The following is a 20,027-nucleotide window of genomic DNA, read 5'->3' as shown; positions in this document are numbered from 1 at the left end:
GAATGAAAGAAAGAAAAGACCTATTAAAGTAAAATTTTGAAAATTTAACTTTTTTCTCTCTTCTGTAAAGAATGAAGTGTATATAATTATTGCGTGTTTGAGTGTATTAAAGTTCATTTATCCCAATGGAATTGCTGTTACGTTTTTCTCCAGAAAGTTCTCTAAGGTATGTAACAACATTTACAATATCGTGTTTTCTTTCCAGCTATCTGGAGTTGCTGCAAGCCAACAGATAACCGCTAACAGATGTGTTGGTGTGTGAGTGATAATATTGGCAATGCCTTAAGTTAAAACTACATAGCGCCCTGAAATCTAGTGTCTCTATTATTTTTTCAAATTTAATGTAAATTCATTGTGTTCGGTTAATCATATTCAGTTTTGCTCTACCGACTATATTTGTACTGCCAAATTTGTTTAATTAATTAATCTGATTTGCATAATTTTTAAATTAGTCATTTCCTTTGCATATGCTTTGGCCTTCAGCCATCTGTAACTCTTCTACTCCCCCTTAGAGCTAGCAGTGTCCTCCCCATTTTATACATGTGGAAAGTGAAGATCATTGCGGAAAGTTTATTAGTGTTTCTTTGCTTTAACCTAATAACAATGTCAGAAACAGACAGTGATAGTGTTGAACCAAGCCGTAAAATGGGTAGACTTAACAAAGAAAAACATGTACGGGAGATGGAAAAGTTAGCAAGGCGTCGAGGTGCGGATTTGTAAATTCAGCAGGCGTTCTTGTTCCAGGCAAAACAACCGGCCTAAACTGTAAGTGTAGGAAAAAATTCATGGATAGTTTCTCTATTGAGGAAAAGGAGAACATTATTAAAACCCTATACAGTGGCAGATCTAAGAACGAGCAGGAAACATTATTAATGAGCCTAAATGAGAGAAACGAGGTTGCAAAGTACAGGCATCAAATGAAAACTCAAAGCAACACGAGTCCTCTTTCAAGTACTTAGTCATGAAAGTGACAAGCAGAGTTGAAGTATGTCGTAATGCTTACATAAGCCTTCATGCGGTGTCACACAAAGTTGTAATTAGGTTGACAAAGATTTTGACTTCTTGGAAATTCCCCATTGACATGCAATGTAAACCGTTCGAATGCTATTCCAGCCTCACATCTATTAGAATACATGAACATATTGATTCATTTCCTAAATATGTTGCACACTATACGTCTACATCAGTCACATATCTCGATGCTGAGCTTAATATGGCAAAAATGCATGAACTTTTCATAGAAAATTTCCTGACTTGAAGAATGCAATTAAGTATGAGTTTTACTTGGAATATTTCAAGAAAAACTTTTGTTACCGATTTGGCAGACCTCAAGTCGATGTCTGCAGTACCTGTGAAGACCTGAAGATCAAAATAAAATCAAACACGCTTAATGACAATGCAAAACGTCTAAATTTTATATTCTGTGTGTTATATTTTGTAAATCAGTTTAAACTATTTTCACTTAACCTGAATTATCTATCCTAACTATAGTCTGAATATAACACGAAACTTCATAATACAATCTAATCTAACCTTACCTACGTATCTTATCTTTATTACAGACATGTGTTATGGTATATTATGACATTGGACCCTGTATGTAACAAAGAAAGATTTGCAATGGCAAAGGAAAATAAATCGTTTTAATACTATTATCCCAACACTTTTTCGCAGCTCGGTGTGTTTATATATACCCCCCTCCTCCCCTAGGTTGCACTGTAAAAGTGAAATAACGAAAACATCCCAGGCTCGAACCTTATCTATGATTAAAGTTTGATCAAGATAGGTTTGGTAGCTCAAGAATTATTGTTTCATTTATTTTTATAGATTTATCCCCTTCCCCTCCCGCAACCCTAAGTTTTACAGTTAAAGTGATATGATAAAAACCATCTCAGGCCTCAACCTCATCTATATTCAATTTTTTTAAAAGATCGGTCGGGTGGTATAAGCGTGTTGAAGTCACAAAGACAGTCATTTTATTTTTATTTTTTTGACATATATATCTCCCCCTTTCCCCCTCCCCTTCATTGCACTGTAAGAGTCAAATGAAGAAAATATCCCAGGCCCGAAACTTATCTATGTTGAAAGTTTGATCGAGATCGGTCGAGTGGTTCAAGAGTTATTAAGTTTTATTCATTTTGACATATTTCCCCTCCTCTCCACCCCCTCCTCTAAGATCTACTGTCAAAATGAAATGATAAAGAACTTCCCAGGTTTGAACTTCATATATGTTGAAAATATGAATTAGATCGATTGGGTTGTTCAAGACTTATTAATTCACAAACATAGTCACTTTTATTTTTATATTTATTGATTTTTGTATACTCCCCCCTCCCCGACGTTGCTCCGTCAGTCAAATGATAAAAATTATCCCATTCCCAAACCTCACCTACATTGAAAATTTGATCAAGATCGGTCGGGTGGCTCAAGAGTTATTAAGTTTTATTTATTTTTTCTATGTCCTCTTCCACCCCGATCCCTAAGTTCTACCGTCAAAGTAAATAGCTAAAAACACTCTCAGTTCAGAACCACATCTACGTTGAAAATTTGATCTGTAAGGTGGTTCAAGAGGTTAAGAGTCACATACATAGTCACTTTCAATTTTATAATATAAATTTTGTAATGTATACTACTTATAGACCAGCCCTGGCCACGGCGAACAGATAGTGGAAACTCTCCTCGTGAGCGCTCACGAGCATTCTACGTGCAAATACCATTGTTCGTACTTCGTGCATCTTCGGGTTTCGTCCTTAGAGGAGCGGAAGTGTTGTCAACCTTGGCGGTAATCACTAGCTTACCAAATAAAAAAAAGTATGTATGGTAACTGATTGCCATTTAGTGTAAAGTGTTTTTTACAACCGTTAACTATAGACAACACAAACTTGTAACAGCAATCAAATGATAAACTATGTACGTTCCCTTTCTTCTTTTTTCTTTCCTTTTGTTAAAGAAGGATGTGGTGGAACCAAACCATCGCTTACATTTATAAAAAATTTCTAGTTTGCCCAATGGAAAACCAGTTTTCAATATATATATTCTTAATCCGAGTGTGGTTTTTTTATATTATATTGTTTCGCTTTTTAGGAATAGAGATAATCTGTTGATACGAAAAAAAAATACTGTAGCACTTGTTTGTAATTATCTAAGTATTATCTCCAGAAAAGTAGCTTATGCATGTATTGTGTGTACGAATAGGCTTAGCAAGGAGTTGGTTGTGTAGATTAGAAGCCACTATTCTTCCTATTGATATAACACTATCAATAGGAAGAATAGTATTTCTTACTCCACTTTTAAAGTTACTTTGATCGCAAAGAATCAAACAAAATATTAAGAGAGCCAAAGAGATTTTCCATTTTTAAGAGTGACCATTAGTGACTACCATTAGTGTGTTTTTTTAACAAGGGGTGTCTTTTTAATAAGGAAAAATATATTGTCCCTGGCTGGTTGCTTGCCGGTGGCTTGTTAAAAGTGAAAAAGAATGTTAAATCATATCAACGACTGAAGCTACACGCTTGTCTTTCTTCGATAGTTGCTGACTGATTTTGAAAGTCACAATGTTGTAGGCCTACTGTAACAGCGTAAACTCGGAAGGAAACATTCCAACTGAATGATACGAACAATTATTCCCAATGTCTTGAACATGAAACGTGGGTTGCACGGATAACGGCTGCACTGCACTGGAATTTCCTTCCGCCAAATTAGTGATTGGTCTTAACTCAGTTCTTCTGTGTAATTGTCTCTTAACAACATTTGAACATTTCTTTTAGATAATAATAACTAACTAACTAACTTTATTGCCTATGGAACCCGAAGGTTTAGTGCCGCGTTTACAAAATATTTCCACTAACTTCTGTCCTTAGCCAACTGGATCCAGTTTCTACTCTGTACTCTTCTTTCTGCAAGATCCATCTTAATATTGCCTTCCCATCTACGCCTAGGTCTTCCTAGTGGTCTTCTTCCAATTGGGTTTTCAGTTAAAATTATGAAAGCGTTTCTAATTTCTTCCATTCTGACTACATGGCCTGCCCTCCTGAACCTTCTACATTTAATGACCCAAACAATGTTACGTGAGCGGTATAAACTATGCAATTCCTCGTTATGAATTTCCTCCAATCCCCATTTTCATCCCTCTTTGGTCCGACTACTACTACTACTACTACTACTACTACTACTACTACTACTACTACTACTAATAATAATAATAATAATAATAATACGCATTATTATTATTATTATTAGTAGTAGTAACAAAAGTAAAGATTAAGAAACAGCTTTACTAGTGTATAGCAGACAGCGAGTAGTGCTACTTATGCTCAGCCTACTATCATCCGTGCTTCCAGTTTTGCACCTTCATACATAATACGGTAGTTATCTAGCCACTAACTCCCCCTGTGTACATCTGCTTATAAAGACCAGTATCGAGCACAGTCGTTGTAAAGAGTTGAAAGCGGTAAGATGGCGAAACGACGCTGCACTACACCTACACTTAAGTTCAACACGCAGTGGGAGGATCATTATCTCTTTGTCGAAGATGACGGTGTAGCCAAATGTTTAGTGTGCTTTAATAGATTACACGGATTTAAAAAGTTCAACCTTCAACGTCACTACAATACTTATCACGTGGAGCAATACGGGGAACTTGAGGGACATTTCTCGTAAAGAAGGACATTTCTCTGCACACGTTCTCGCAAAGAATTGAAGGAGTTGAAAGAGAATAAGGCCGCATCGGAAAAGGAAGACGGAGAGAGAACGTGTGAAGCCTCTGTGTGGGTGAGTTACAAAATTGCGTTGCATACTGCGAGATTGTTGCGCACTTTCACAGACGGAGACCTAATAAAGGAGTGTATAGTAATATCAGCAGAAGACTTTTGTCCATCTCGAATGCAGCAGTTCGAATCGGTTCCACTTTCCCGACAGACTATTACGCGACGCATAGAACATCTTGCAGATGATATTTTGAGCCAGTTATCGGAACTTTCGAAAACGTTTATTGCATTTTCCCTGGCGCTCGACGAAAGTACGGATGTTACAGATACTGCGCAGCTTGTTATCTTTATTCGTGGTGTACATAGTGATCTGGAGATTCGAGAGGAACTGTTGCACATAGTACCTATGAAGGCAACCACAACGGGCGCTGACATTCTTGCGTGTGTTGAAGAAAGTGTCGAAAATACAGGCCTTGCGTGGAATGTACTGGTTTCTGTAGCGACCGATGGGGCACCTGCTATGGTTGGGAAGGAAGCAGGGTTCGTGGCGCGACTAAAACAAAAACTGCAAGAGCTTGGGGTGTCGCATGATATCAGGGGAATTCATTGTATGTTGCATCAGGAACAGTTGTGGGCAAAGAGTGTAACGATGAATGATGTCATGGACGTTGTAGTTCGTACCACCAGCTACCTCAGAAAACATGGACTGAGACATCGCCAATTTAAATCCTTCCTCGAAGACCTAAACAGTGCATACGGAGACATACCTTATTATACTGAGGTGCGCTGGCTGAGCCGTGGGAACTTGTTAAACCAGTTCTTTCAGTTACTAAACGACATTGATATGTTTCTCGATATGAACGATCATTCCGTGCCAGAACTGAAAGACGACCAATGGAGATGCAACCTTGCGTTTTTGGCAGACATAACTACTCATCTCAATGCTCTTAACCTCTCATTGCAGGGTCAACATCTGCTAATTACAAATATGTGCGATCGCGTCGAAGCGTTCAAAATGAAGCTATCCCTTTGGGTGCAGCAATTTGAAAAGAAGATTTTGGTTCACTTTCCCAGCTTAGGCACCTTACAAGAATCCGGTAAACTACTTGACTTGACTCATTACCGCAGTTTGCTGCTTAGCCTTAAGGACGAGGTTGAAACCAGATTTCAGGACATAAAATGTTTGGAGATGAGCTTCAGGGCATTTGCCATCCCATTCTCTACAAACATTGCAGACGCTCCTTCTGATGTTCAGTTGGAACTTATAGACTTAGTGTGCGACAGGGAATTTAAAGAGAAATTCCATCAGAAAAGCAATTTACAAGAGATCTATAGGAATTTCCCTCGATTTCGATTTCCGCGACTGCATAGAAATGCTGCCAATATTATGTCAATGTTTGGTTCGACGTATGTGTGTGAGCAATTACACTGTTCAACAACTGTTCGTGGACTGTATTATTTTGAACACAAAGTTTGTTGTACAATATACTATTTATTATATTGTAAACACACAACTAAATACACTAATTGCTATGCATAAGCAACTACACACTATGCAGTCACACACGCCACATTGACACTTATAAAGCACTATAAATTCTCCAGTGTTGCCAAATACAAAACAAAAGAATAATGAAATGCGGCCGAACATACCGCCCACCTTGAAATATCATTTCAACACTACATATAATTCTACACATTACTCTACACTACACATTCTACATATTATTCTTCATTAAATGGAAGAGGAGAAATTTTTACAATTGGTCGTTTGAAGACACCTTTGCTAGTTTTAATAGTAACAGTTCTAACAATATTATCTACACCAGGATGAACAGCAACTACTCTTGCTAAATTCCAATGCTGAGGAGATGTCTTATCTTCCTTCACTAATACTAAATCATTGACCTTGATATTAGCACGTTTACACCACCACTTTGGCCTTTGTTGCAGCTGAGACAAATATTCTGTTTGCCAACGGTTCCAAAAATGTTGGACCAATCTTTGAGTTAATTGCCAGCGTGACAAATGATTGATTTTTAATTCACACAAATTTGGTTCGGGTATTGCTACTAATGCATCGTGAATTAAAAAATGACCAGGAATTAATATCTGATAGTCATTAGGATCAGAAGATAGAACAGTTAATGGTCTAGAATTTAAACATGCTTCAATCTGACACAAAACTGTATACATTTCTTCAAATGTGAGTATAGTGTTACCAACTACACGTCTCAAGTGGTACTTGACAGACTTTACACCAGCTTCCCATATGCCTCCAAAGTGAGGTGAGGATGGTGGATTAAAATGCCAATTTATAGATTGCATACTGAGGTAATTACATACAGACTCTTTTGAATCACCATTCGTTACAAGTTTCAGTAAGGATTTTAATTCTCTGTTTGCACCTATGAACTTTGAACCACAATCACTGTAAATATCAGTAGGTTTTCCCCTTCTAGCTATAAAACGTTTCAAAGCTGCAATAAATGACTCTGTTGAAGCATCACTTACCAATTCTAAATGGATTGCTTTGACACTGAAACAAATGAAGAGTGCTACGTAACCTTTGAATAATTTTGAATTTCGACTTTTCATATTTTTTAACATTAGTGGACCTGCATAATCTAACCCGCAATGCAAAAATGGACGAGTTGGTGTTACTCTACCAACAGGAATTTGACCCATTAATTGAGAGGCTGTTACACTTGACTGTTTGTGACATATTACACAACTTTTTACAATCTTCCTTAAAAAGTCACGACCACCAATAATCCAAAACCTTTGTTGCAAAACAGATAAAAGTAACTGTGAACCTGCATGAAGATGCTTTATATGTTCAGATTTTACAAGAAGTTCTGTAATTCTAGCATGTTTTGGAAGTAAGATAGGATATTTGAAATCATATGTTACACTAGCATTTTGCAAGCGACCTCCAACTCTCATGACATCATTTTCATCAAGAAATGGATTTAAACACAATAGTTTGCTATTACAAGGCAAAGGTTTTTTCATAAGTAAGTATTTTATCTCAAGTGGATATTCAGATTCTTGAGCTTGTTTTATCCAATGCATTAATGCATTTGACAACTCCTTTGTAGTCAATGGTCCACTACATCTTAACTCCTGTTTACTTTTACTATTCCTAATAAATCTTTTACACCAAGCAGTAACACGAAGTAACTTAGATAATGAAGAAAATTTATCTACTATTGTACAGTCAACCTTAATGTGCATGTTAACAGTTGAAGACTTTTGCTCACATTGAACAGAATCTAGATTTTGCAATTAATATTTACAATAGGTAACTCTGATTCCATCAACCACTTTGGCCCATTCCACCATAGTGAATAAGACCCTAATTGTGACGGATTCAAACCACGAGAACTACAATCAGCTGGGTTGTCTTTGCTCGATGTGTGCGCCCATTTAATAAAAATTGATTGTTGAATCTCAGATACTCGGTTAGCCACAAATGTTTTCCATTTACTCGGACATGAAGAAAGCCATGCTAACACAATAGTAGAATCTGTGTAACAGACAACCTGTTCAAACTTAATTAACATTGCCTTAATGACCGTATTGACTAATCTACATAACAATACTGCAGCACACAATTCTAACCTAGGTATTGATATTTGCTTTATAGGGGCAACTTTGGTCTTTGCAGCAATTAGGTATACTTGCACATCTCCAGATGTATCTATACAACGTACATATACTACTGCAGCATACGCCTTTTCACTAGCATCTGAGAACCCAATTAGATCATATTTCACAATATTTTCAGACGAAATACACCTTTTGATCTTAATCTGTCTCAACAATGGCAATTCTTGACAATATGCTTCCCACGAGCGAGCAAAATCATTTGGAAGTACGTCATCCCATTCAATTTTTAATTTCCATAATGATTGTAGTAACAATTTTGCAACAATGGATACTGGAGATAACCAACCAAGCGGATCATACAATTTTGCAATATCAGATAGTAACATTCGTTTTGTCATTACTGACTTATAAGTGGGAACAACAATAGAAAATGAAAATGAATCACTTGATGGATTCCACTGTATACCTAAAGCTTTTACATTCTCATCTTCATTAAAACAAATTAACGACTGAGTTTCTCTTAAGTGAGAAGGTATACTATTTAGCACATTCATGTCGTTAGTAGACCATTTTCTTAATTCGAAACCACCTTTGTGTAATAATGCTGTTAATTCTGAGTACAATACCATTGCCTCACTACTATCAGCTGCACCTGAAACTAAATTATCAACAAAGAAATCATTCATGACTAATTCTGCGGCTCTGGGATAACAATGACCTTCATCTACAGCTAACTGTTGCAAACACTTTACAGCAAGATACGGAGCCGAACTGGTTCCATAAGTAACAGTTAACAATCTAAAATCACTAATAGGTTGGTCAACTGTTTCTCTCCACACTATTCTCTGGTAATCAGAATCAGTTTGATCTACCTTAACTTGTCTGTACATTTTTGCTATATCAGCACACAATGCAATTGGATGAGTCCTGAACCTTAATATTAATGAAATAATATCATCTTGTAATTTTGGACCTACCATTAAGTTGTCATTGAGAGATATTCCATTGCTAGTTTTAGCACTACCATCAAATACAACTCGCAATTTAGTGGTAGAACTACTTTCATTTAAGACACAATGGTGCGGCAGATAATAAGATTCAGATACAAGCTTATCAAGTTCTATATCAGGAATCTTTTCCATGTGACCTAAGTCTAAGTACTCCTTCATGAAATCACAATATTGTTTACATAAATCAGGATCTTTCTGTAACTTACGTTCCATCTGGCATAAACGCTTTACTGCTGTGTCCCGTGATACCCCTAGAGGCTCAACATTTTCTTTAAAAGGCAATTTTACAATATATTTGCCATCAACATCACGTTTGTAAGTTTCAGCAAAATACTGCTCACATGTTTGCTCTTCAACGGATAAATGTTGTACAGTTGGCAACTCTTCTACTTCCCAGAATCTTTGCAATGTTTCATTGAGATCAACAGAAACAAAATATGACTGAACACTTGATGTGTTATTCGTTAAGTTAATCTGACCACACAATACCCAACCTAACACCGTTTCAATGGCAGACGGAGCACCATTCGTACCTACGTGTCTCCCACTGAGCAACAATAATGGGAAAACATCAGCACCTAACAACACATCAATAGGGCCGCTTTTATTAAACTGTGGATCTGCTAAGTTTACTTGTTTCACAATTTCCCAATTACCTATATTTTGAATAGTTACTCTGGGTAAGTTACTTGTGATTCTTGGGACTACTATTGCTTTAGTATTAATATTATTATTACTGTACAATGACTGAAAACACAAATCAACTATTGCATGAGAATTTCCAACGTTAGAACCAGTAACACCTGATATGCTCATGTTTATTTTCTCTTTGTTTATGCGTAATTTCTGGACGCAACGTTCAGTTACAAACGATAATTCACTACCACAGTCGATAAGAGCACGAAATTGTATCAACTTATTTGCATTATCTTTGATATTTATGACAGCGGTGGACAACACCACCTGAGGAATTAGTTTTTGATTTATAGAATGAGAACAATTTACATGATCTACTTTATCCTTTTCAAAATGCAATAAAGTATGATGTTTTTTGTTGCAAGTGTGGCAACCCTGCTTCACATTACACTTATTTACGGAACAATTTAAGGTCAAACAATTGAAACAAAGCGAATTCTTTTTCACAAAACTATGCCTATCATTCACTGACATATTTATGAACTTTTGACACTTATATAGCTTGTAGTTATTTTTACACATGATACATGACACAATTGGACTTGAATGATGCACTAACGTGTTGCTTTTTTTGTTTGTTTTTAAAGCAGACGTGTCTGCCGGTGACCTTGCACTCACTGCAGCTAATGCTTTGGCACGTTGTAATATGAACTCTTTCAGCTGGTCGAAAGTTGGTTGTTCGTTTTTCTTCAATGAAAGCTCCCATTGTTTTCTGGTGTTCTTATCTAGCTTCTCACCCACATGGTAAATTAAAATCACATCCCAATGTTCCACTGGAAGGCCCAAGGATTTAAGTTCACACACACACTGAACACTATTGTCAACCAATCTTCGTAACTCACCTGATGACTCACTCTTCACAGCTGGTTGAGTAACAAACTTGCTCAAAATATGATTTGCTAGCTCTCTTACATCTTCATATCTTGATTTAAGTAACTCCCATGCTACTTTATAGTTATCATCAGATATGGAAATAGACTGCAACAATATAGCAGGCTCTCCTGATACAGCTGTCTTCAAATACTGCAACTTCTGAGCATTTCCTAACCGATTATTATTATGAACAGCAGCAACAAATAAGTCACGAAACGATAGCCAATCCTGCACTCTACCACAAAATGTAGGAAGTTCTAAGTCGGGCAACTTCACATCTGTGCACTGTTTATTAGATGTATTTACCTGTTCAGTATTAGGTGACTGCATATTGTACAAAATTTCTAAGACAGAGTTCAACTTATTTTGCACTTCATTAAATTCTCCGTCATATGTTGCAAACCCACTTTCACCACCCACAGAAATGAACTTTGTAATGAGCTCTGTGCAATCGCCATGTAATTGCGTAGCACGTTCAGTGTACAACTTAATACTGAAGTTAGGCTTGTCTTTATTCTCGTTCACTTTATGTATTAACCTTGTCACTTCACGTTTCAAGACAGTTTTCTTACCTATGAGTTCTTCCATTGTTATAATTCTGCACCACTTTGACAATGCACTACAAAATGAAGATACTGCGCCACAAGTTCGCAAACCACGCACATGCACAACTGGAACAAAATCCGGTCGGTAAGGACCAATTTAATGTTCGTGGACTGTATTATTTTGAACACAAAGTTTGTTGTACAATATACTATTTATTATATTGTAAACACACAACTAAATACACTAATTGCTATGCATAAGCAACTACACACTATGCAGTCACACACGCCACATTGACACCAGTGTTGTCAGACCAGTCAGTTGGAAAAGCAGGAGATTCGAAGATAAAAAATAGGAGAAAGCAGTAGACATATAAAGTGGTGGCGTTTGAATGTAAATCCGGGTGGGGGCAATAACATTTGCCATTATTATGGGCGCAGTAGTCATAACAAGCAGTCCAGAATTCATTTCCGATGAACTACGTTGAGCAAATGAAAGGGAAAAGTCCCGATTTATATTAATATTATTTGATACGTGCGTGAAGTAAAACGTAGTGAAAGAGCAAAGTGGAGTGGGAAAATGTCTTTTCATGCACGTAGCGATAACGTAGCTATATGGTACAGTCACACATAATCGTTGCGTAAGACGATTTCTTGCTGACGATCGTGGAGAAATGATCTAAACCACTCTTCCAACCAAATCCCAATCTAAACAACACTTACTTGTAAATCTTACAGAAAGTCATAAAAACGCTAACCATAATGCATATAGAAGATAACGTACAGTTGTATTCTTTGGATTCATATTATATACAGTAAAGCTCTATAACTATATGTTCTACAGAGCTTTGTGTGTTATAACAGAGAAATTTCATCCTTTTATGTAAGGAAACATTGAAAATTCAATATTAATAATAATATATTTCTTCAACTTCTCGAAGTAAGGAAAAAGCAGGAGATGGTTCACTTTTCATTTTCTTTCGCAGTAGATCAGTAGAACGTAGAAAAAGCAGGAGATCTCCTGCAAAATCAGTAGATCTGGCAACGCTGATTGACACTTATAAAGCACTATAAATTCTCCAGTGTTGCCAAATACAAAACAAAAGAATAATGAAATGCGGCCGAACAACAACAAAAATGTAAATTGAACAAAATCAGCTAATTCTTATTGATTTTGTGGTGCTGATCACGAATTTGAAAGTTATTTTCGAATATTAGCTCTACTTTTCGTTTTACAGGCATGTCTAATAATAACGTTTTAAAAATAAATATATTCGCTTCGTTTGGGGTAAAATGTTACAGTGATCCGGCAACACTGGAGAAACTATATGAACGCTTGGCTTCATTGTGTTCCTTATCTCAGTAGTGTTCTGCTATTGTTAGAAAAGACAGGTTTAGTGCAGTTATCAGCGTTTTGGGTGTGACGTTTGTGTAGTTCAGGACATAAAAATACAACTACAAGTACGCAAAAATACTGGTATTTCGAATGTATATTTTTAAATAGTTGTCGGAACTATTTCAAGTGACATTTTGAGGATTTCAATAAACAAAAATGCCGCGAAATTGTGTAAACAGTGCGGATAGCTTCTGCTACGTGTGTGGGGAAGTGACATTTTCCTCACAAAAGCAGACTATAACACCACTAATAAGAAAAGCCTATCAATATTACTTTGGTTGTAAAATTGGAGACCAAGATAAATCTTGGGCACCCCACATTGTGTGTAACACTTGTGCCAACAATCTAAGAAATTGGATTAATGGGAAGGGGCGCTCAATGCCTTTTGCAGTGCCCGTGATTTGGAGGGAGCCAAGCAACCACATCAGAAACTGTTATTTTTGTATGGTTCCTTCCGTCAAGAAGGGAATTTCCACGAAGAAGAAGCGAGCCTTGATCTATCCTAACATTCCTTCTGCAATGCGCCCTGTTCCACATGGAGAAGGACTACCTGTTCCTGACCCACCTAAAGAATACGATCTTTTTTCTGATGATGATCAAGAAATTGAAGCTCCTGAATCAAGTACTTCGAAGGACTCTACGTTTGTTGTAGAAGAACCTCCATGTGAACCACATAGACTTACTCAAGAGGAACTAAATGATCTAATCAGAGACTTGGACCTCTCGAAAAGCAAAGCCGAAATTTTAGCGTCACGCTTAAAGCAATGGAATTTATTGCAGGAAAAAGTAAATATTTCAGTGTATCGGATTAGGCAGATGTTCACTTCATTTTTTACTATGGAAGACACACTTGTGGCATGTACAGATGTAAATGGTCTCATGAGGGCACTTAAAATTAATTACGAACCTACGGAGTGGAGGCTCTTTATAGATTCGTCCAAGTGAATTTAAAGGCAGTGCTTTTACATATTGGAAATGATCTTCCTTCAATTCCTGTAGGTTACGCAGTTCATATGAAGGAATCTTATGAAAACTTGAAACGTTTACTTCAAGCCATTAAATATTACGATTTTCAGTGGCTCATTTGTGGTGACCTTAAAGTAATAGCACTGTTGCTAGGTATGCAGTTAGGGTATACAAAGTATTGTTGCTTTATATGTGAATGGGGCAGTAGACATCGTGGATCTCATTACCGCAAAAGTGATTGGAGTACCAGAGAAACTCTTCAGCCGGGAGTGAAAAATGTGCAGCATGAACCACTGGTAGATCGTAACCGAATTTTGCTTCCCCCTCTACATATTAAATGAGGTCTTATGAAAAGTTGTGTTAAGAGCATGAACCAAGAGGATGAGGCCTATAAGTACCTAAGAGGACAATTCCCTCGATTAAGTGATGCCAAAGTTAAAGAGGGTGTCTTCATAGGGCCACAGATTAGGCAACTATTCAAAAATCACAAGTTCGACGAAATTCTCCAAGGTGAGGAGAAAGCTGCGTGGGAAAGGTTGAAGAGTGTTTGTTCACAGTTCTTGGGAAGACACCGAGCAACAAATTACAAACAACTGGTAACAAAGTTGTTATTGTGCTACGAAAATCTTGGTTGCAATATGTCTCTGAAACTCCACTTTCTTCATTCACATCTAGACTTCTTTCCCGAAGATTGTGGAGCAGTAAGTGACGAACATGGTGAGCGTTTCCATCAAGATATTGCAGCCATGGAGAAGAGATATGACGGAAAGTGGAGTTCTAACATTTTGGCCGACTATTGTTGGACTATTGCAAGGGATGCTCCAGATGTAACCTACAAAAGGCAAGCCAAGCGAAGACGCTCAAAATAAAATAAACATAATCCTGTACAGGAGATCACTTGAAACTTTTGTCTACATTGCAGTGTAGTTCTTGCACAAAAAGGTATTTGTACATATTTTTCATGTTTTGATATTAATACAGATTTTTATTACGGAATTGTTAATGTTTAACTTGACCACGGTTACTTTATTTTCTGTATCGCTGTGAAACTGGTATTTGCGCAATTTTGAAAAAGGAAGTACAAGGGTATAGAAAGCTATAGGTTAGGGTACGTCTTAACTCCTCAGCTTATCACATCACAGTGAAATAGATAAAAAAAAAGTGAAATGTAGGTTTTTACAAGGATTTTGCTTAAATGTTCTATAAATACATTTGTATATATACAGCTACTGTTGTACAAGTTCGTTTTTTTTTTTTTTTTTACAACCTGAGCTAAGAAAATTCTTCTATTATCATTTCCTTTCATATTATGCTTAAATGAATGTAAAAATCGCAATTTCAAAGAATTTACATACTTTCAATCAAAATTTGTTGAACAGTGTTATTTTCAAAAATGCGACTGACGAAATCAAACCAGAGAAGTTCGTTGTCCAACCATCACCTGGAATGTTTGTTACGTCTAAGCTGTGTGCAAACAATATCACCTCGTATAGAGACACTTACGAAGAAATTGTGCGGTACATCTGCCTCAGAGAACAAGGCTTGAAGTAAAACACTTGTCAGTTACTAGTGTTTATAGTGTATTTTCTTTTTTCTGTGTTTCTAACTTTATACACATTCGGCCTCTTTGTGCGTTTACGTGTTTTGTTGGTTTGAATTTTGATATGCTACTGTCAGACATTTGTCTCTTGTGGCGTTATGATACTTGAGTACGCTTCGGCAAATGTGATTGCATTTTTCGAACCTTTGGGAATGTGCAACAATTGTTTTTCTTTTGGGACCTTTGTCTACGATCTTGGATTTCTGTGATAAGTTATAAAAGTTATTACAATGTTTATATTTTGTAGCTACGGAAATCTAATAAGTATAGACTATTTGGATGATTTCTAATTGAATAATATACTGTATTTTCGAATAAAATCTACTCAAATAATCTGATTTTCGAATTGTTCCTCATCTCTGTTTCTTTGCCTACATTAGCATCCAGTGGCAATTTACGGCAGAACTCAAGCAGGTATTATGCATATTTCGAACACGATCTTATTATATTATTATTATTATTATTATTATTATTATTATTATTATTATTATTATTATTATTATTATTATTATTATTATTATTATTATTATTATTATTATTATTATTTTCAACCTCCCGTCGTTCTGCTACCAATCTAGCAACGAAAGGCGTTTACAACTTAGCAAACGTGAAGCGAGTGACAAGTTACAGACCGAGTGCTAATGTAATACAACGTCACGAATTGTGTAAGCAAGCTAAAAAGGCCTGAAACAATTCGTTTCCGATTTTTGCAGTCGTTTTTACGTCTGTAAGCTGACATGTTTAATATTAGGTTCTTTCTTTCTTTTTTGTTCATTTGTTAGTTACTCCAACGCTAACTGTAACCTCTATCATGCGACTTCTTCGATCAAAAAACGTACCAATTTTATTTCCTGCAGTGTTTCCGCGTCACTGCTTTCGAAATGGGGAGGGGGAGAGCACACCTGCACATTTCACGCTTGCGTCTGCTGAATGCTTCAACATCGTGCGAATTTCTGACCAGGCTTGGCCGTAGGTATTTTGCCATCATGTGTGGTTGGCAACACTTATCGGATGCAGTGGAACGGGCGAAGCTACCAGCCACCTGTGCTCACCTGTTCTTATCTCCGCTCGTGCTCGCTCACGCTTCGGCTCCGGGAGCCAATTCATGGACAGGCCTGTTATAGAGGATATCAGAGTGCAAAGAATATTTAATTGTGCACAGGTTGTTTTCGTACCAATAACGCCATTTCGTCCGAGTTAAAAATTGTTCGCTGCTAGTGTTCTGTTACTCAAATACTTAGTGATCTGGTCAACACGAAAATGACGCCTTTTTGCTATAAATAATAAGTAAATATTAGTTCTGGCTCACAAAAATAAATATTTAGATGATTCACGTCGTAAATTATCTTTCCGGAAAAGCAAAAATCCGGATATTTATATAACCTAGTAATCAAATTTTTAATAATATTAAACTTCGCCTTTCCAGTTAACGCAAAGATCGTTTATGTGGCATTATTTTTGTTGCCAGGCTATATTTACGAATCTTCTCTATCCGTTGCTTTGTGTTACGAATTGCCTTGTTGATGTTTTCTGATATAATGTTATTCAGAACATTAAATTCTCATTGCATACAAAATAAATTCGAAGCCGGGAAGTGAAATATACCATAGTTTGTTGTGAAAGAATTTCATATTTAGTTCATATAAAATCACACGTGTTAGTTACTGTATTATGATAATTTGCTCGTTTTAATATAGATAGTAAGACTGCTTTGAACAGTCTTGGGCGTAATGGCAAAATAAATCGACGTCGTAGAGAAAAAATAAATATATGAGAATAAGTGGGTAATGACAATATTATTGATATATAGATGTGTATAGTAAAGAGTATGAATAAATAGTAGGACGCCCATATGTATATGTGGCCAGTGGTAAAGTTTGCTACGAGATATTGATTGCATATATATAATGATAAATTTCTTAGTGCATTAATTATAACGTTAGAATTTTGTATGAGGGCAGTGTGTTACGTAAATATGATGGATGGTATTTGCACTTCGTGGCTCAACATCCAATAGTAAACATAGCAGTTAACTGATCAATTGGCCTGACAATATAAATAATAGTCATATGACAAATGATTCCGGATATTTTCCAGTGAATCAAAGAATAGAATAACCGTCTGCAGAATGGATACAATTTAAAAATACTCGTTCAGTTTACTTTTGCGATACTACTCTGCAACTTGGAAATTTTTCCCCACGTCATCTGTCTAAGTTCATTATTGTCCGCAGAGGTGACGAAGTACACATGATCGAATACTATAGAAAGTTTTATTATAGTAGACTATCGTATTACCGTACCAGGCGTCCAAACCCCAATACCTATGAATTTTCACTTCTTTTACTTCTAGTATATAGTGCTTGAAATTAGTTGATGCCTCAAGGTTGGAAAACTTGCGGATTGGGAGCTACTAGTAAGATTTGGCAGCAACTTGCTAGTACAACATTTAGTTTATTTATTTTTTATTTTGGCAAATCCCTGTTAGGATTTCTTCCGTTTTATTGACTTTAGTCTAGCTTTCCATACTTTACTCGGAACTCTTCTCAGTTTCTGAGGGGTTGTTTAATTTTTTAGAAATCCTAAATTAAGAAATCACACTGACTTCCCGGTAGTGCCGGAGTCTCCAAGGTCTCAGCCGGATACAGCGCGAAGTGAAATTTCCATAAAGCCATTGTCTTTATGGAAATCTTGCTCTGGACGTGGACTAGCTGTGGGTTTGGAGATATTTATTTTAGGCTGTCCGTTTGAGTAGGCCACTCTTTTTTCGGCATATGAAATATATTTGGCTGTGGATTGTTCTATGTTGAAATTCGACCACTTACTTTTGTAGTTTTAGTGTCCTAGCTTAGGTGCCGCTTTTTCTTTTTTTCTTTCTCTTCTCTATCTATCCCTCTATTCTCTTCTTCAAGATATTTTTTTATTTTTAACCTACCCCCCGAGTTTTGAACTTGACATGTATCATTTGGACTTAACTTACCACCTGAGATGTCGCGAGACACGACTCTTAGAGGTATTCGTTAATGTGGAAGGTCAAGGGAACGTTTTACATCATATTCCAACCCACTGCGGTAATGGGCGGTGGCTCAGTCCCGATACAATTTTGCTTTTTTTTTTATTATCCGTTCTGAATTCTCCGTCAGATTATCAGCCACTTTCTACTTTTGGTCCATTGATAATCACAAGTGTAAAGGTTGTTGTAATTGTATTGGGCCCAAAAATAGTGTTAACTTTGTAGAATCATATAGTCATACATATTATGTGCTTACGTGCCTGCCATGCTATTTAAATATTTTCCCAGTTTAAATAAAATATTTGAGAATTCTAATTTATCATTATGCGCAGGTAATTAGTTTAATTTGTATATGTACGATAGGTCGGATCTTTTATGTAAAGTGTTGCAACCTTAAAACTCAATTTGTCGGGGTCAATAATTTGAAAGATTAAATAATTATTAATATATATATATATATATATATATATATATATATATATATATATATATATATATATATATATATATATATGTGTGTGTGTGTGTGTGTGTGTGTGTATGTGTGTGTGTGTGTGTTGAGATATGAATATGTGTGGAATATGAACATAATGTTGAAGTAAAATGTATAATGTTGAAGTGTGTAGATAAATATGTGTAAAGGGTCTTAGTACTTACCCCAAACTGTTCTTGGTTGCTATAGTTACGAAATATCCGATAAATATTAAATGGAAAAGTTGTAAAATACCGTAGTATGTTAGATATTTTCGTCAAACTTTATAATGTAATTAAGTAGTCTATGTGATAACTAACATCGTATGTAATGTACTAACTGCATGTAGCATGGGATTTAGGCAGGTCATCGTAACCCTAATGTGTCCTTGAATCAACCATCATATTAGTAAACTAAAATCCTTCTCGAGAACTACACTTCAATTTCCGTCCCTCCCATACGAATCCTCAAACTTCACCAGTGTTCCAATCTTAATAGTTGTGTTTACCATACCATCAAAAATCCTTCTGAACTTGGAAAATAACAGGATGAGCGAGAGTAACGACAGTCTTATCAGAAATCTCAAAACATCTATTTGTGTAAAATATACACTTTGACTTTTTTCTTGGCTGATTCAAATGCGTGTTCGATCTCCGTTTTAGAAGTTCGAATACTGGATATAGATTATTCAACATTTTGAAACAATAGACAAACAATTAAATTAAAACTTCTCGTCACCTGGGTTAGGTTAGGGCAACTCCCACTTGTGCAGTTGTCTGGATCCAGGTCGTGGTTGTATGAGGGAACATGTGTCTTTTCAGGATCATTTCATAATTGATCCTCAAGTAATAACTTTCAAATATAAATAACCTTTTAACAACTATTCAAGTTCCTTTACCAGGTTTCCATAATTATCCAGTAATCATTTATCCCTAGTTCCTTCTTTCAAGTTCGTTTTCCCCTTTTCCTCTTTTCCTCCTTTCTCCTACCTTCTTCTCTTCCTTCTCACTTTATTTTCCTCTTTCTAATAAAACTGGGAGTTGTCGCTATAGACACGATCATTAAATTGGTTTGATGTTTCCCTTCGGAAGTCCGATATGGATTAGTGAATCATAAAATATAAATATAAAGCAAGAATT

At 36.2% G+C, this 20,027-nt stretch overlaps 3 protein-coding genes across 3 annotated transcripts; 1 reads left to right on the top strand and 2 right to left on the bottom strand.

Moving 5' to 3' along the window:
• The first annotated feature begins 603 nt into the window (after positions 1-603).
• Positions 604-6,339, top strand: LOC145661663 (general transcription factor II-I repeat domain-containing protein 2A-like). Its single transcript, XM_081726990.1, has 3 exons — positions 604-706; positions 4,694-6,113; positions 6,312-6,339. The coding sequence occupies exons 1-3, from the start codon at positions 604-606 to the stop codon at positions 6,337-6,339; spliced, it is 1,551 nt and encodes a 516-aa protein (XP_081583116.1).
• A 92-nt stretch (positions 6,340-6,431) lies between these two features.
• Positions 6,432-7,943, bottom strand: LOC145661662 (uncharacterized). Its single transcript, XM_081726989.1, has one exon. It carries the CDS (start codon positions 7,941-7,943, stop codon positions 6,432-6,434), a length of 1,512 nt encoding a protein of 503 aa, XP_081583115.1.
• Positions 7,944-7,981: 38 nt separating this feature from the next.
• On the bottom strand, positions 7,982-11,485 carry LOC145661661 (uncharacterized). Its single transcript, XM_081726988.1, has one exon. The coding sequence runs from the start codon at positions 11,483-11,485 to the stop codon at positions 7,982-7,984; it is 3,504 nt and encodes a 1,167-aa protein (XP_081583114.1).
• Positions 11,486-20,027: the final 8,542 nt, after the last annotated feature.

This window comes from Thermobia domestica, chromosome 10, assembly GCF_964235325.1.
Source record: "Thermobia domestica chromosome 10, izTheDome1.hap1.1, whole genome shotgun sequence".
Classification (NCBI taxonomy): domain Eukaryota; kingdom Metazoa; phylum Arthropoda; class Insecta; order Zygentoma; family Lepismatidae; genus Thermobia; species Thermobia domestica.
Note: the sequence above shows the minus strand (reverse complement) of the source record. Positions and strands in the feature narration are given on the sequence as shown.